We start from the raw sequence: 17,129 nt of genomic DNA, 5'->3' as shown, positions 1-17,129 counted from the left end.
TTGGTCTGGGGACAACTATCTTACACAAAGCTCTGTTGGAAGACCCGGCGGATCTCATCTCTTTCGGCCCTCTGTAGGCTCCAGAACAAAGTGGCGTTCCCTGAGTAGTCCCCCAGGGCTCTGCCTGGAACAAGCTCCCACGCCAGAGATGTGAGGAAACCCCCAGGGGCTAGACCTGAGGCATCCTGGCGTTTTTCTCTGTATCCGAGGAGGCGAGGAGTAAGTTCTCTGCCAGCTTTGGTCCGTTTGAATGTTTTAAAGGCATGCAATTCTTCAAGCTTAAAAGGTCGAGACCTCTTGGACGCGAACTTCGGGTTCGTCGAGCTCGGTGTTCATGTACGGGATTTGCATATAAACGCGACACCTAGCCTTGTGACCAGGTCTGTCTGATTCGGTACACAAGAACTTGATTGAGGCAAATGAGGAAGTGGCATCGTTCTTCACGTCATTGCCTTCCTTTTGGTGGTCGTGTTCGTTTGAAATCTGCTCAATCTTCCAAGTACTCCGCTCCGGATTATCAAAGGTCATGATCTTTCCAGGCGTCAAAGCGTGACGGATGGCTCACTGACCAAACCAGGATCGACGGGTAGAAATTCTGCGATTTGATTAGACGCGATGAGGTGGGATGGTATGTGAGACGATTTGACGCGAAGAAGTGAGGTTTACAATTGATTGTAGGAGTATAGTTGAAGGCAAGGCGCCTGATTGGCTTGGGCCAGAGACCAACCGGCCCGTCTTGCCCCGCCGCCAGGCAGAAACTAGAAACACGCACGGGATCCTTTAAGTACACGGTCGGTATTCCTGCCGACTCAATGAGCGAATCCTTCAGTGGTGTTTATTCATGACATCTGTCTCCTCAAGCCTCCCTCCCTACCTGAATGGCTGTCAGATATGGCTTGGAATGAGGATCTTGCATCTCCCAGCGGTGTTCGCTTAGTAATGTCGAAATTCGCGCTTCTGGAGGACATCGCCTCTCCCTCCCCCTTGCAGCAACCCTTCGACCAGGGGATGAGATCGCCTACTTACATTACTTACTTACCAGCACATAAGTTCTAATAATTTACTTAGAAGGAAGGTGCCCCATGAGTTGGATCCCAGGCTGATGTTAAAATAAGAATCATACAGGATAATAGGATCTGCCATGTCTTCTTAGCCACATTTCTCTTCCCCAGATATCCCAGAAGCGATCTCCTGAAGACCCGCAGCGCCAAGTCACTCAGTAAACAGGTCCCACTGATCAACAACGATCGTGATCCTCTGCATGCTGCTAGCCTGCCAACATCGCTGTATCCAGCGTCCAGCATCCACGTCTCCGGGGAGATCTTCGAGTGCATCCATCCGCCATCGATCTCTCTTGCGGCTATCCAGGAAGTGGACACGGGATCCAGCCGCGGCGTTGCACGGACATTTACTACTTCCTAAAGAAGAGAATGCTTATTTTCCGACAGCCTCCATGTGAGCTTGTTCTGGTCGCCGCTTCCTGACGATTTGCCTTCCATGATTTGGAAGACGTGTCAATGGTTAAGTTTTGCTTCTTTCTTCTCGATTGGGAGACTATGCATGGCTACAATTTGCGGTGGGGTGATCGGCTCGTCTATATATTGATTTACCGGTTTGGGTGTCTGAATCCGGAATGTCAATGATCAAAAAAGGGAAGGAAAAGGAAGTATCATCATTGTTGTCACGAACCAATCTTCAGAAGTCAGATCGTAGGTACCTACATCTGCAGATCTCATGGGTGGGAACCCCTGCAATGAGTAAGGAGTCGTCCATGTGAGGATTTCTGGAAAGTGCAGCTTTTGCATCTGTAATACCTGTAGATTACATCACCTTCACTAGTACTCCATAGAAGTTGGTAAATCTACACCTATCTATCTATCTGCTTGTGAGAATGCTCCCTCTAACCATGTCCTCTGTTGATGCCGTTGATGCCTGAGACGCCACTGTGGCTGTGGCTGTCAATGTGGCTGTGGTGTTGAGTCATCAGCAGGTCGGTCTTTCCTTTCCTGAGCCAAACTCCAGCTCCAGCGTCCTCAAGTCTTCTGAACGTTGGCTGGACGGTTCTCACCCCGGTATTTCTCGGAGCTGTTTATCCACAGATTCACCAGAAAATCCGATACCTCCTTGACCTTACCATCCCTCTCCACCCGCCACCCGTCTAGCGTGGCGTACAGCGACGCGACCGAGGTGCGATAAGTAGCTGGATGATGCACCGCCACAGCCCCTATCTATCCGCTTGAGGCTTCCCTTGCAATCCGCTCTCCAACCCCGGCCATGCGAGATGGAACCGCAGCAGGACCACGGCTTCCAGATCATGGAGCATCCCGACATGAACAACCATGATTCGGACGGCTCCGGGTCCTCCGACGAACTTCTGCAACAGCCGTACGCAGTGAGATCGAGCTCCAATTTCCCGGAGAATTTCGACAGCCAAGTCCAAACTCCAGCAACGACCATTTCCTCCTCTCCTCCTCCTACCATTCCTACCGGCCTTCCGCCATGGGCAACCGGCACACCTACACGCCCTCGAGGGGCCAGTGTCGGGGCATCTGCTTCTCTCGATAAGGCGTCGCCTTTGGACGGGCTGCAGCGTCCTTCTGGCCCCGCTCGGACACCCTCAAACACCTACGCCCCTCAACGACGCCCACCCCAGTACATCAGTTTCCAGAATGACCGTCAGCGGAGCTCTTCGGCGAAACGAACCCCAAGACGTGATCCCAATGCGCAGTATCGAGCACAGGAGAAGGCGTATGTCCAGCGCATTCGTGATGACCCACAAGCCTGGCACAGTCATTTCGCGGATGCCCAGAACATGGGCATGGTGGTCGGGGACTCCGATCTGGAAGAGCCGTCGCCGTCCTCAGAGGTTCCGTTCGAGGATGACGCGTACGACCCGGATATTCAGCTGTTTCTCACTGACGACAATCAACCGACGATGGAGGAATTGAAGAACCCGAGAAACCAAGAGAGACTGGAGTGGCACTCGATGCTTTCCTCCGTCTTAAAGGGAGATGTGGTGAAGCAGGAAAAGCAGCGACTGCTCGGATCCACCGAGTCGAAGAGGTCGTTGGCTCAGAATAATGCGATATGGCTGGGTGTCAGGGCTCGGACTTGCGGGAGAAGTGTTCCTTTGCAGCGCAAGCTCATTGACGAAGCAAGAGCTGGGCTTGCTCCCATAATTGAAGAAATTGTCAAGTTCGAGATCAAGGGCGAAACCGAGATCGGAAAATCACCCATCAAGCAAGTCGAGGACATCGTCGCGCAGATTGAAAGGTGCGAAAGCCTCTATTCTACTCACAAGGAGCTGGAAACCGCAAACCCACGAGTTGCGTCAGAGGAGTTTCGTTCGAGTCGCGATGCTGTTTTGGCCTGGCACAATACGACAATCCTAATCAACACCCAGCTCGCAATTCTGCAAAAATGGGTGGGAAACGATCTGCTGGATTTCAGCAAGCCCAGGACCAAGTCTATCAACAGTGATCTTTCCGATGAAACCACCTTCCTTGATCGCATTATGAAGGAAGATGGTCTCAGAACGCTCCAGGGAAAGCATAACATGCTCCATGGCATTGGAGAGGTCATTCAAAAAGCAAAGAACACATTGATCGAGAACGCAAACTCTTTTGCTAAGCGTCATTTGCCTCCCTATATTGAAGAACTCCTCACGTTGATCAACTTTCCCTCACGCCTCATACAGGAGATCATTCGAGTTCGACTATCTTATGCTAAGAACATGAAAGACCCGGCTCAACAGTCACCAATTTTAGTTGACCAAATGATCTCGCAGTTTCAGATTCTGATGAAAGTTGCGGTTGATATCAAACAACGCTACTTGGATATTGCCAGGCCCGAGCCAGGCTGGGACTTGCCTCCTTGCATCGATGAGAATTTCGATTCGGTCGTGTTGGATGCGATGAAGTATTACTTCCGGCTTCTCAATTGGAAGCTGAATGCAAACAAAAACACATTCAAGGAAGCTGAAATCCTCGAGCAAGATTGGGAGTTTTCAAATGAAGTCGGTCGTCAACTCGAAGGTGGAGATATCGAGGTAGCTGAACAGTTCAGGTGCGACGTCGCGCTTCCAAGCTGAACAATATAATTTGTTTGCTAACTGAGAGCAGTGCACTGACTGCAAAGTCAATCCAACGCTTGATGATTCACTTTGAACGTGAATTAACAATACGACCAAATGAGGACCCGGCCGACATGGATAAGCGCTACAAAAGTGTTCTGGACTCCACCCGGATCCGCCAACGGAAGCTCTACCGGTTCTCCCGATTTTTGCGACAGCTGTTCGAAAATGCTACAGAATATAACTTGCCGGCTGACATTGCATACGACTTCTTGGAGTCACTCCTTGTGTCCGACCATTTCATTGTAAAATCAAACACCTCCGTCGGCCAGAAAGGAGTGCATCTCTTTGCGCATCCCGCATTGTGGGATCGCCCTGCCGACATACAAGCGATTCTCGGCACCTCGTTTCGCGAAGAAGATACCAACAAAGATTCGCCACATGTGCCGTATATTCTAGTGGTTCGTCCAGAGAAGCCTCTCCACTGGGAGGGCAAGGAGTTGCAGCTCGATATCATGGAACTTCCCACGGATCTACGATTGGGAAAGCTACGTCTCGTCGTTGAAGGGACGCAGCAGCACCTATCCAATGCTAGACATGAACTGAACCAACTCACTGGTTTCAATCTTGACATGGCTATCGAGCAACGTGCTAACCTGGGCCGAGTTAATGTCGAGCTCAACAAGATCAAGAAAATCTCGTTCAAATTGTCGATGACTATCATGGATAGTGTCGCAATCATTAGAGATCAGCTGAAAGAGAAGGGCTTTGAGAATCACGATCTGATCCAAGCATGCTATGCCTTTGCAACGGAGTTTGGGAAGCGTTCTTCGAACGTCGATCCTAACAGACGCGCTATGAACAGTGCGAGACTGGTGGAGTTATCCCTTGATTGGGTGTCTTTCGTTAGTGATGACTGTGATGCTGCTGATCGGAAAACCTTCAAATGGGCCGTCGCTGCTCTTGAATTTGCAATGGCCATTACTTCCAGCAGACATCTGCTATCCATGGATGATTCGCAATTTGGTCACTTGAGGCAGAAGGTGGCTGGGTGTATGTCTCTCCTGATATCTCACTTCGACATCATGGGCGCCCGATCTTCTCGTGCAGCCCAGGCAGAGAAACAACGCTTGGAAGAGCGTGGCGGCTCGAGGAGAATGGGTTCAAGTCGTATCTTGACCGACAAAGAAGCGACAAAGCTCGTTCGGGAACAGCGCCTGGCTCACCTGAGTGGACTCGAGGACAGGCGTGTCGGAGAAGATGCGAAGCGCCAGGCTCTGGGACGAGTTCTAGAAGGGTCAAACGAGGCAGATAGATCTCTCACCGTCCTCTCATCCTCGGCCACAAATGTCACTCTACGGTGGCAGCAGGGTCAATTTATCGGAGGAGGAACATTCGGATCCGTGTATGCCGCGATCAACCTTGACAGCAACTACCTCATGGCCGTCAAGGAGATTCGTCTGCAGGACCCCCAACTCATCCCTAAGATTGCGCAGCAAATCCGCGATGAGATGGGTGTCCTGGAAGTGTTGGACCACCCTAACATCGTTTCTTATCATGGAATCGAGGTTCACCGTGACAAGGTTTACATTTTCATGGAATACTGTTCTGGTGGGTCTCTCGCCAGTCTGCTTGAGCACGGCCGAGTTGAGGATGAGACAGTCATCATGGTTTATGCTCTCCAGCTTCTGGAGGGTTTGGCGTACCTACATCAGTCTGGTATTATTCACCGTGATATCAAGCCAGAGAACATTCTGCTCGATCACAACGGCATCATCAAATATGTTGATTTCGGAGCGGCAAAGATCATTGCCCGTCAGGGTAAGACTGTCGCCCCCATGGATGCCTTCGGTAAGGAGGGTGCGAAGGACTCTACGGTCGCCCACAATGTTTGGGGCAAAAACCAGAAGACAATGACCGGAACCCCGATGTACATGTCGCCAGAGGTGATCCGTGGAGACGCCGCCAAGCTCATACACCGCCAGGGAGCCGTCGACATCTGGTCCCTGGGATGTGTCATCCTAGAAATGGCCACAGGTCGTCGTCCTTGGTCCGCCCTGGATAACGAGTGGGCTATCATGTACAACATTGCCCAAGGAAACCAGCCTACACTGCCACCCCGAGAACAGCTCAGCGACTTGGGCATCGACTTCCTCCGCCGGTGCTTCGAGTGCGATCCGCTCAAACGATCCACCGCGATCGAGCTCTTGCAACACGATTGGATCGTCTCAATCCGACAGCAAGTCGTCCTTGAACCCGCCACCCCTGGCAGTGACAATAGCGGTAGTAGCTCTACCTCAGGCAGTCGTCAAAACTCCACCTATCTATAAACCTGCTAGTACTAGCTGTCTTCTCATCTGATACCCCACAATGGGTACCCTTACTTACACCGCACACCGCACACCGCACTACCCCTATCCATCTACCCCCTTGCTTACCTTCCCCGCGCTAAAAAGCCTCATGATCATCTATCCATCTTTCCACTTGTCCTGCTTGCGATCAGCCAATTCCGTACACGATCAGATCGCATTTGATACCCCGCATACATTCTTTACGTTTGCTTTTTGTTTTTACAACAACATATAACACCTTTGACTTCGTTTTTTCGTGTCAGTCCTCCTCTGTATTGCTGTCATGTAGCCTTCCAACCCCCCCCCCCTTCCCTCTCCCTTTTGGCGGAGGTTCTCTTGTTAATAAATGTTATACTTGAGAATTGGGATGGCATGGTATTTGTTTTGTTTTCTTTTTTTTCTTGTCGTGCCGCTCAAGAATACGAAGGAGCTCTGTTCTCGTCACATCAGATCAGATCAGACCCGCACGTCACATACACATATTTCATCTATATTCGCGTTAAAAACTGCAGTCAGACATCATGTCATGTATTGTAGACGTATGGATTTTGTATGTATGTGAACAACACTGGACTCAATCAGATTGCCATCCCGAATTGGAGACACATACCTACCTACCCTTACAGCCAGCCAGCCAGCCAGCCTATCCTGTCTACTCCCCTTACAAGAATGATGATACAAACAACCCCCAAATATAACAACTAAATCCCGCAACCTAGACACAGAAACCACGACGAATGAATCGTAGATGAGAGGCCGAGAGAAAGAGAGAGAGAGAGAGAGAGAGAGAGAGAGAGAGAGAGAGAGAGAGAGAGAGAGAGAGAGAGAGAGAGAGAGAGAGAGAGAGAGAGAGAGGGAGAGAGATAAGTGAGAGAACCTCAATCAATATGAGATTTGCCTGCTTAACCTATTTCCCTGGACATAAAAGGGAAGGAAAAACGCTACCGCTACCGCTATCAGATAGGCCGATCATGATCATAATATGAGAGAAAACACAACAATAACAGCCCCTTAAAACATAAGCAAGCAAGCAAGCAAGCAAGCAGGCTTGAATCCAGGATAGATGGGAGACCGAGCTCGTTTCCTGCTAGCTGTAGTTGTGGTTTGTTGCTAGTATCGACAAATATTCCCAGTTCCCAGGCGAATGATGAAATAAGATGATAAATCAGAAAAGCATGACGTGATGAGTAGAGAAAAGCGTATCAAATAGAGCCCATATCACCAACCCTGCGCCAAGTTAAACGTGCAAAGAGAGGAAAAAGAAAAATCGTCGCAGCGGCATGGATAAACCGAGCGGGGTAACCAGACGGGGGGTGGTGATCTCATGATATGATATGGAAGCTCAGTGTGAAAGATTTCCATGGTTCGATGATCACCGTAACAAACATGCCATCGCGGCCAGGGAGGCGAGAAGTGAACGTAGTGGGGTAATAGCCATTAGAAAAGAATAGATCCAGTCGGGGAAAAAATGAAAAAAGCACGAGGCGCGGGATCGATAAACCTGATCTCCTGTTGCGGTCGACCACTGGCTTAAAACCGCCGAAAGATTGATTAACGGAATTCCATGGCCGGCGTACAGCCATGATCCTCGACGTGACGGAGCTCGAGCTGCTGGTATCTAGAGGGTGAATTTAGGGTTAGCGTCGGATACCATGGAGAACATGTTGAGACAATGCGGGGATATATACTTCTCGCTCTTTGCATGGAAATATATCCCATTTACAGTTCCCTCGACCTGATTAAAGCATATATAATAAAAGCCTTCGAAACTGGCGCCGGAGATCGATCTGACGCGGTGGTCCGGAACGAGGAAGTACTCCTTCCACCGCATGAACAGGTGTTCACGCTGGGCGAAATTCCGAAAGGTGAAATCGGGCCTTTTAGCCTGCTTGGCCTGCGTTCTCCAGGGAGGGAATCTCGCCCAATGGTGCATATCCGTTTTCTCTGTCGCGCCCCATGCTTCATTTCTGGTCTTAAAGGTATGTTTGGTCCCAATGATTTCTCCCTCGAAGAAGGTTGTCAAAGTCGGGTGATCCTCGGTGAGGCCTGCATGTCGCGCGCGTAATTAATACCGGCGTGTAATGCAAGTTGGATGAATGCGACCAACCTTGTATGCGGAGGTATCCGCAGAGATAGGACTCGAGCATATCAACGTGTTTGATCTCTACATCAACGCTGTATACCTGACGGTCCGACTGCTGGGTGCCGGTGAATTTGCTCCCCGGGCGCAGAAAGGACGATGTATAATTGGGAAGAAGCTACAAACGATCAGTCAAAACAACCATGTGGAGAGAGATATGCTCGATCCTACGTACCCGTATATTCGAAAATTCATAGCTGAGCAGCGAAGTGGCCGACGGAGAAGTGACGGGGGCCGACGGGGTGGACGAGCGCGAGGGCTCCGCAGCGGCCGCAGGGCTTAATCTCCCCGCAGCGGGTTCATCTTCAGGCCTTGCGACGCCTTTCATGGGAGCATCGGATACCGGCTCACCCCTCAAGGGATCTGCATTTGACGGAGCGACCGCATCGTCGGCAGGAGTCAGGACGGTGTGTGTCGATGCGACGGTCGGAGTGAAGGCGCTGTCGGGAGCATCACTCTCCGTTACTGTGGTCGACGATTCGCGCGAGTCTCTCCAGGAGGGCAATCTCTCGATCTCGGGAGGGCAAGTGGAGCGGGCGGAGATTTCTTCAGCGATCGAGGAAGCATTCAGGGGTGGTGTGTTGTCACTCGGAGTCGGCATTGGAGGCGAATTAAGCAAGGAATGATGACATCGGATCCGATTTGGGTTGCAGACTCTCACCGATAGGAAGAGAGGGAGGGACGGGGGCGAGACAATCGGACGGAAAAGCAAGCATTCAACCACACCAGGGGCGGTGGCTTTTTCGGGGGGGGGGGGGAAGGGAGGGAGAAGGAGACCGGGTGGCGTGGAAGGAGGTCGGTGGTAATGAGGGGCTAGGATGAAACGGGGGGGTTGACAGCGGGACAGGGTATGAGAGGAAGACAAATATCGGGAGAGGAGGAGCGGAATAGTTAGTAAGAAAGAGAGAGAGAAGTGGTGGTGAAGAAGGAGAGATGAGTCGAGTCGAGGCGAGTCGAGTCAAGGCGATAGTAGTCAGTCAGTCAGTCATCGGCCGAGTGATCATGCGAGCGCGGGGGAGGCGAACGGGGCCCAGCGGCGCCTCGGGCGGTTAATCTTCTGCGTTGCTTCTTCATCCCTCAGGCTCAGGGAACGGACGTGGCTCTCTCTGCTGTGGTCCTTAGTATTTATGGGTCATGCACTCCCTCAATGGCTGCAATCCCCATTGGCACGCTCCCGCACACTTCCAATTGACACAGTACAACTACTTTAAATGCGTTCGTCTCATTTTTGTGTGTTTGGCTCCCCCCCCCAAAAACACACGTCGTTGGGTATAAGTTTGATTCTTCGCTACGTTGGCCCTGGTGGCGACCACCCATTGCGTCATTGTCGCCCGGCCATTTGGCCTCCAGAAAATAGAATAAAAATAAAATAAAATAGGGCAGTCAACGTTGAAAGCATATCCGCCACTAGTCAATCATAGAGAACGCCTGTCATTCATCCCAACACAAAACCATTTCATTTCATTACCCCGGATATGATTTAGATAGGTTTGATCTAGGGTTGGGTTAGAACATGGCCGTTCAGGCGGGAGAAGAGCCAGAGTTACCTTGAAGTGGAGAGAAATCAGCGAGAAGATGAGGGCCTTCAGGTCCTGCACCAGATAGTAGAACACCCGGAGACCTTCCGGGTCCGCCGACTCGGTCACGTCCACCAGAGAGCCGATTTTCGCAGTCTGCACCATCGATTAGTCCCACGCCGCGCCCGTGGTGATGACCGAGCATCGTACGCACCTCGAAGGAGATATGTTCGTTTCCGATCCGAATCTCGAGTTCCTGACGTCCATCCTTGTTCTTCTGGGGCCACTTCGAGTCGTCCTCCCTGCTTCGTGTCAGTCCCGGAACCCCGCCAGTCGCCAGTCGCCAGTCGCCAGTCCAACCCGGTGCTTTGCTCACTTGATGATCTCGCTTTCCTTGATTATGCGCTTGACCTCCTGGATCATCGACGCGCTCACACACACTGTAGTACCATCCATGAGTATCGGGGTACCTCCGGGCCACCCGTCATGCCGAGCACTCACTTTCTTTGCGGATCAGGGAGTCATTGCGGTAGTTGGAGTTGTTCGCGTATCGCACGGCAGCGCTACGGCCGTCACCAAGGGTACGGAAATCGAACTCTGCGACCGGTTAGCTGGGAACTCGAGACGATCGATCAACGGCCGGAGACCAACCTAGGAACTCATGTCCAAACCGCCCAGAGTGACCTGAGCTGCGGGACTGTCAGCAGCTGAGGAAACCTGGGCACCATGCAGGTCATCCTTACTAGTATCGGAGGTAAAACGGTTCGCCTTGGGTCGACATGATCAAGGGGTATTCTTGACGCACGACGTAGAGAGATGTAGCAGCTGAAAACGCCCGCGTGGTGCCTGAAGGCACGGAATTGCCTGGTTTGCAGCGGGTGGCCCAGGCGGGGCTTAGTCATCCACACACTCCGGACAGCTTGCTCCGCCGCGCAAATGGCCAGGTTGATACTCATTGTTGTCCCCGGATTGTCAACATTCGCACTGATGAATGCTAGGCAGGTGAGGGGAGTTGAATTGCACTAGTATCTTATTCTGTTCTGTCCTTCCAGCTGACCGATTTGGGGAGAGTTGTTCCAGTGCGTGTTCTCATCGTTCCCCTGACCGGCCAAACAACCACCTGTACTGACTGGCCACTTTATAAGCTCTCCGCCCTCTTGACCTGAACCCTTCCCTATTACGTCCATTCGCCCTCACTGCCTGATCACCATGGCGTCCTTTCTCGAGAATACATACAGTTTGGTCCACCTGGACAACACTGCGGACCAGCCCTCCCAGCAGGAGCTGAAGCTGCAGTTGGAGAAGGGTACCGATGAGACCAAGATGGAGACAATGAGGCGGATCATCACGATCATGCTCAATGGAGACCCCATGCCTCAACTACTCATGCATATTATCCGCTTCGTCATGCCCTCCAAGAGCAAGCCGCTCAAGAAACTGCTCTACTTCTACTATGAGATCTGCCCCAAGCTCGACGCGAGCGGCAAACTCAAGCAAGAGATGATCCTGGTTTGGTAAGGAAGATGGCGCCCCTCGACACGGTATCCCGGTCGCTCTAACAGAAGATGTCCTGTACAGCAATGGTATCCGTAACGATCTCCAGCATCCCAACGAGTACATTCGAGGAAACACCCTGCGATTCTTGTGCAAGCTCCGCGAGCCGGAACTCATTGAGCCCCTCCTTTCCTCCGCCCGCTCCTGCTTGGACCACCGCCACGCATATGTGAGGAAGAATGCAGTCTGGGCTGTCGCTTCCATCTTCCAACACTCCGAGTCTCTCATCCCCGATGCCCCGGAACTTATCCAGACATTCCTCGACACGGAGACCGATGGCACCTGCAAGCGCAATGCATTCGCGGCTCTCATGTCCATCAGCCACCAGAAGGCTACGGAGTACCTGGGCTCTACCTTCGACAGCATCCCCAACACAGACGAACTACTCCAATTGGTTGAGCTCGAATTCATTAGGAAGGATGCGGTGCAGAACGCGCAGAACAAGGTGGGTTCATGAAAGGCAGGACAATTTGGCCCTCTGCTAACGATCACTAGGCGCGTTATCTACGGTTGATCTTCGATCTCCTTGATGCGTCCACGAGCACTGTCATCTACGAGGCTGCGACATCCCTGACGGCACTCACCAGCAACCCCGTGGCTGTGAAGGCTGCAGCCAGCAAGCTCATCGAACTCTGCATCCGCGAGGCCGACAACAATGTCAAGCTCATCGTCCTCGACCGAGTCGACCAGCTGCGCATTCGCAATGAGGGTGTTCTGGATGATCTCACTATGGAGATTCTGCGTGTTCTCTCTAGCCCCGACATTGATGTTCGTCGCAAGGCCCTTGGCATTGCCCTGGAAATGGTTTCAAGCAAGAACGTGGAAGAGATCGTCATGCTACTCAAGAAGGAGCTTGCGAAGACCGTTGATGAGCAGTATGAGAAGGTATGTTCGCCGCTAAGCCATTGTCAGACACAAATTGACAGCCATGCAGAACAGCGAATACCGTCAATTGTTGATCCAGTCGATACACAACTGCGCCATCAAGTTCTCTGAGATCGCCGCCAGCGTCGTTGACCTCCTTATGGACTTTATCGGTGACTTTAACAACAACTCGGCCGTCGATGTGATCTCATTTGTCAAGGAGGTCGTCGAAAAGTTCCCTGCGCTCAGAAGTTCCATTGTCGAGCGCTTGGTTTCTACTTTGAGTGAGGTCCGTGCCGGAAAGGTCTACCGTGGTGTCCTGTGGGTTGTCGGAGAATACTCTTTGGAAGAGCGGGATATTCGCGAGGCCTGGAAGAGAATTAGAGCCAGTCTCGGCGAGATCCCCATCCTTGCCTCCGAACAGCGACTCCTCGACGAAGTCCCAGAAGATGCCGCGCTCAAGGAGCAGGTGAACGGTCACTCCAAGCCCTCAGCCCCCACCGGATCACGAAAGGTGCTCGCCGACGGCACCTATGCGACTGAGAATGCTCTGACCAGCCAGTCTGCCGCCGCTGCCCGTCTCGAAGCTGTCAAGGCTGCCCAGAAGCCCCCTCTTCGTCAGCTGATCCTGGATGGCAACTACTACCTGGCTACTGTTCTGTCTTCCACTCTTACCAAGCTGGTGATGCGCCACTCGGAGGTGTCTCAGGATGTCGCTCGGACCAACGCCCTGCGTGCGGAGGCCATGTTGATCATGATCTCCATCATCCGTGTCGGTCAGTCCCACTTCGTGAAGGCTCCTATCGATGAGGATTCCGTGGATCGTGTCATGTGCTGTGTGCGGTCACTTGCGGAGTTCTCCCAGAAGAAGGAGCTGGAGACCACCTTCCTTGAAGACACTCGGACCGCGTTCCGCGCCATGGTCCAGGTCGAGGATAAGAAGAGGGCCGCCAAGGAGGCCGTCGAGAAGGCTAAGACCGCCGTGCAAGTCGACGATGTTATCCCCATCCGGCAATTCACGAAGAAGACGGCCATTGAGGGCGCTGAGGAGATTGAGTTGGATCTGGCCAAGGCCACCGGCGGCGATTCCACTGTGGAGACGGTGTCCTCGAAGCTGAGCCGGGTTGTCCAGCTTACCGGCTTCTCGGACCCCGTCTACGCGGAGGCCTATGTCACCGTCCACCAGTTCGACATTGTTCTCGATGTGCTCCTCGTCAACCAGACCCTGGAGACTCTCCAGAACCTCAGCGTCGAGTTCGCGACCCTCGGAGACCTGAAGGTTGTGGAGCGGCCGACCACGCATAACCTCGGACCTCGCGACTTCTTGAATGTGCAGGCTACAGTCAAGGTGTCATCGACGGACACGGGTGTGATCTTCGGTAACATTGTATACGACGGGGCCAGCTCGACGGAGTCGCACGTTGTGATCTTGAACGACATCCATGCCGACATCATGGACTACATCCAGCCTGCCCATTGCACGGAGACGCAGTTCCGGACGATGTGGACCGAGTTCGAGTGGGAGAACAAGGTCAACATTAACTCCAAGGCGAAGACCCTGCGCGAGTTCCTCAAGCAGCTGATGGACAGCACCAACATGGCATGCTTGACACCCGAGGCGTCCCTCAAGGGTGACTGTCGGTTCCTGAGTGCCAATCTATATGCCCGGAGCGTTTTTGGTAAGCCCTCCCCCCTGCTAATGTCTCTACGTCTTTGAACAGCTGCTGACTCGACATGGATACAGGCGAGGATGCGCTTGCAAACCTGAGCATCGAGAAAGAGGGAGACGACGGCCCGGTCACCGGCTTTGTGCGGATAAGAAGCCGCTCCCAGGGACTAGCGTTGAGCCTGGGGTCGCTGAAGGGCCTCAAGGCGACGGCCGCATGAATAGAGCAACCCGTTTGAACCGTATTTGAATAGCCACTACCCTTATTGTTACATGATCCTCCCGTTCTTCTTCGATCTGCGCTTCTTACCTCTTCTGTGTTCTTCTAATGGACGAATTTGTTGACTATATGCACCTCTTACTGTGTTGTTCTGGATGAGAAAAGACGCTATTTTCCCCAATGAAAGAATCAATTCGAAAGCCTTCTTCCTGTATGTATAGGTATGTATATGTATGTATGTATGTATTATCATGGCAATTCCACAGACGGCCACGGCACGATGCATGATCCAAGTAAGCTTTCTCGTGCTTCATTGTACGGAGTAAGTACTCAAGCATCCCCGCACCCCGCAGAGGATAGATAGTAGTCTGGCTGGTGACCCTCGATCCTCGATCGGGCGATGGAAATCGAATGCGGAGGGCGAACCGGATGCGGTGAGGACCTTCTGAAGAATGGCCTTAAGTTGTCATTTGCCTCGCCATCGTTTGACCCAAACTTGAAGTGGAGTCGGCGGGCGGTTCCCAAAATTTAGCTTCCATTTAATTCATTCATCTGCAACGAACTGTCCTGATTTCCCAAACCTTCCTTTTCCCCCCTCCAACATTCCTTTTCTTTTCAGTCTGGGGAACCCCCGTCGGATTTCTTCTCCCCCCCCCCCGACCATCCACCTGGCACCCCAACTATGGCCACCTCCAATGGCCCGCCGCGCCCGTCGTTCAACAACGCGGATCTCCCGGAAACGCGGGATCAACTGCTCGATCACGATGCCACTCTGATGCTGACCGACTCGGTCTCCCTCACCCTGAGCGCCGACTCCATCCTCATCGTTGGTAGGTCTTGACTTACACTGTCCGATCCCCGGGAAATAAAATGCTAATAGAACGCCCGCCCAGACGAACGTTCCATGCGCAAATCCGAGCGAGGATGTTGCGGCCTCTCCAACAAACCAGGTAATTTCCCGGACTGGGCTCCGAAACCGCGCTGCGACCACGACCTGACTGTGCACGGTTTGTTCTCATCCACAGCCAAGTCCACCCACTCCATTGCCCTCTACAACGTCCTGGACGCCGATCTCTCCCCGGAAGGCCTGACCATCACCTACGCCGACCACGCCTCCAAGCACGATGTCTCTGTCACGGCCGTGCGCTACCCCTTCGCCGCCGAAGACCGACCCGCCGTCGAGTCCTGGACCAACCTGCTCCTCGACGCCGCGTACGGCTCCGCGAAGCGCTACAAACGACTCAAGGTCCTGGTCAACCCGTTCGGCGGTCAGGGCCACGCCGTCAAATTGTACTCGACGTATGCGGCGCCGGTCTTCGCCGCCGCGCGCTGCCAGGTCGACGTGCAGGAAACGACGCACGGAGGCCACGCGACTGAGATTGTGGAGCAACTCGACATCAACGCCTACGATGCCATCGTGTGTTGCTCCGGCGACGGTCTGCCGTATGAAGTCTTCAACGGTCTCGCGAAGAAACCCAATGCCTCGGAGGCGTTGGCCAAGCTAGCCGTCGCCATGGTGCCATGCGGATCCGGGAACGCCATGGCGTGGAATCTCTGCGGGACAGGGAGCGTCTCGGTCTCGGCGCTGACCATCGTGAAGGGCGTCCGGACGCCCATGGACCTGGTCTCCATCACACAGGGGATGACCCGCACATTCTCCTTCCTCTCCCAGGCCTTCGGCATCATCGCCGAATCCGACCTCGGCACCGACGACATCCGCTGGATGGGTGCCCACCGGTTCACATACGGCTTCCTCAAGCGCATCATGCACGGCGCCGTCTACCCATGCGATCTAGCCGTCAAGGTCGTAATCGACGATAAACAAGCGATCAAGGACCACTTCAACGCCTACGCGCAGAGCGGACCTCCCATCGATAATCCCGCTGACCGCGTCGGCGGCCTACCCGAGCTCGCATACGGCACCGTCCTCGACGAGCTGCCCAAAGACTGGGAGGTCATCCCCGCCGAAACGCTCGGCAACTTCTACGCCGGCAAGATGGCCGTCGTCTCCAAGGACACGAACTTCTTTCCCGCCTCCCTTCCCAACGATGGTTTGATGGACATCGTCACCATCGACGGCACCCTCAGCCGTCTGACCACCCTCAAGATGATGACGGAGGTCCCCGAGGGCGGGTTCTTCGATATGCCCGACGTTAAGATCCGCAAGGCCCTCGCGTACCGTCTCGTCCCTCGGGAGAAGGAGGGATATATCAGTATCGATGGTGAACGCGTCCCCTTTGAGGCTTTCCAGGCGGAGGTCCATAAGGGGCTGGGCACGGTTCTTTCGAAATCGGGCCATCTCTATGAGGCGGATGGTCCGAGACCTTAAATCATTCATTGTTATAGATGCTGATGCTGGCAATCATCGAAAGGGGATAGATGGTCTGATGAGTTTTTTTTTTGGATGTTGCTGTTGTTTCCTTTTCCCATTCGCTCCGCTCCCTTCCAGTCTTCGCACTCTGTCATGATACCCTGGCGCAAGACTTTGGACTATAGTATACAGAATTGGCTTGGTTTGTTGTTGTTGCTGTTGCTGTTGCTTTCATTTCAGTGATTTTTTTTTCTTTCTTCCTTTCTTTTTTTCTGTCTTGTATAGTTGGTTTTTTGGTAGACCGGCTTGCATGCAAGCATGTACACACCCACATACACACACCTGGTGACTAGCCAGCCAGCGCATAGAGTCATAAGAATATACATTTGATTCATATAGTATAATATAATGTAGTGAACCGAAGCTTTTTCCCT

At 52.9% G+C, this 17,129-nt stretch overlaps 5 protein-coding genes across 5 annotated transcripts; 3 read left to right on the top strand and 2 right to left on the bottom strand.

The window, feature by feature from the left end:
- Window positions 1–2,281: 2,281 nt before the first annotated feature.
- On the top strand, window positions 2,282–6,402 carry sskB (putative MAP kinase kinase kinase SskB; the record flags this gene model as incomplete). The annotated part of the gene is made up of 2 exons (XM_025546321.1): window positions 2,282–4,065; window positions 4,122–6,402. 2 exons carry the CDS (start codon window positions 2,282–2,284, stop codon window positions 6,400–6,402), a joined length of 4,065 nt encoding a protein of 1,354 aa, XP_025402615.1.
- A 1,572-nt stretch (window positions 6,403–7,974) lies between these two features.
- Window positions 7,975–9,164, bottom strand: BO70DRAFT_368462 (vesicle-mediated transport protein Vid24; the record flags this gene model as incomplete). The annotated part of the gene is made up of 4 exons (XM_025544626.1): window positions 7,975–8,041; window positions 8,112–8,469; window positions 8,531–8,681; window positions 8,739–9,164. The coding sequence occupies 4 exons, from the start codon at window positions 9,162–9,164 to the stop codon at window positions 7,975–7,977; spliced, it is 1,002 nt and encodes a 333-aa protein (XP_025402614.1).
- A 639-nt stretch (window positions 9,165–9,803) lies between these two features.
- BO70DRAFT_358809 (mago nashi family protein) lies at window positions 9,804–10,912 on the bottom strand. Its single transcript, XM_025542382.1, has 7 exons — window positions 10,824–10,912; window positions 10,732–10,769; window positions 10,582–10,677; window positions 10,457–10,520; window positions 10,295–10,382; window positions 10,111–10,236; window positions 9,804–10,058 (listed from the first exon to the last, which is right to left on the bottom strand). Exons 1-7 carry the CDS (start codon window positions 10,859–10,861, stop codon window positions 10,044–10,046), a joined length of 465 nt encoding a protein of 154 aa, XP_025402613.1. The 5' UTR covers window positions 10,862–10,912; the 3' UTR covers window positions 9,804–10,043.
- A 150-nt stretch (window positions 10,913–11,062) lies between these two features.
- BO70DRAFT_308153 (coatomer subunit beta) lies at window positions 11,063–14,661 on the top strand. Its single transcript, XM_025540093.1, has 5 exons — window positions 11,063–11,594; window positions 11,659–12,079; window positions 12,130–12,519; window positions 12,569–14,177; window positions 14,243–14,661. Exons 1-5 carry the CDS (start codon window positions 11,290–11,292, stop codon window positions 14,383–14,385), a joined length of 2,868 nt encoding a protein of 955 aa, XP_025402612.1. The 5' UTR covers window positions 11,063–11,289; the 3' UTR covers window positions 14,386–14,661.
- Window positions 14,662–15,005: 344 nt separating this feature from the next.
- BO70DRAFT_377056 (putative sphingosine kinase (SphK)) lies at window positions 15,006–17,067 on the top strand. The gene is made up of 2 exons (XM_025545165.1): window positions 15,006–15,214; window positions 15,278–17,067. Exons 1-2 carry the CDS (start codon window positions 15,067–15,069, stop codon window positions 16,711–16,713), a joined length of 1,584 nt encoding a protein of 527 aa, XP_025402611.1. The 5' UTR covers window positions 15,006–15,066; the 3' UTR covers window positions 16,714–17,067.
- The last annotated feature ends 62 nt before the right edge of the window (window positions 17,068–17,129 follow it).

Source organism: Aspergillus heteromorphus, assembly GCF_003184545.1.
Source record: "Aspergillus heteromorphus CBS 117.55 chromosome Unknown BO70scaffold_3, whole genome shotgun sequence".
NCBI lineage: Eukaryota > Fungi > Ascomycota > Eurotiomycetes > Eurotiales > Aspergillaceae > Aspergillus > Aspergillus heteromorphus.
This window is presented reverse-complemented; position numbering and strand designations above follow the sequence as displayed.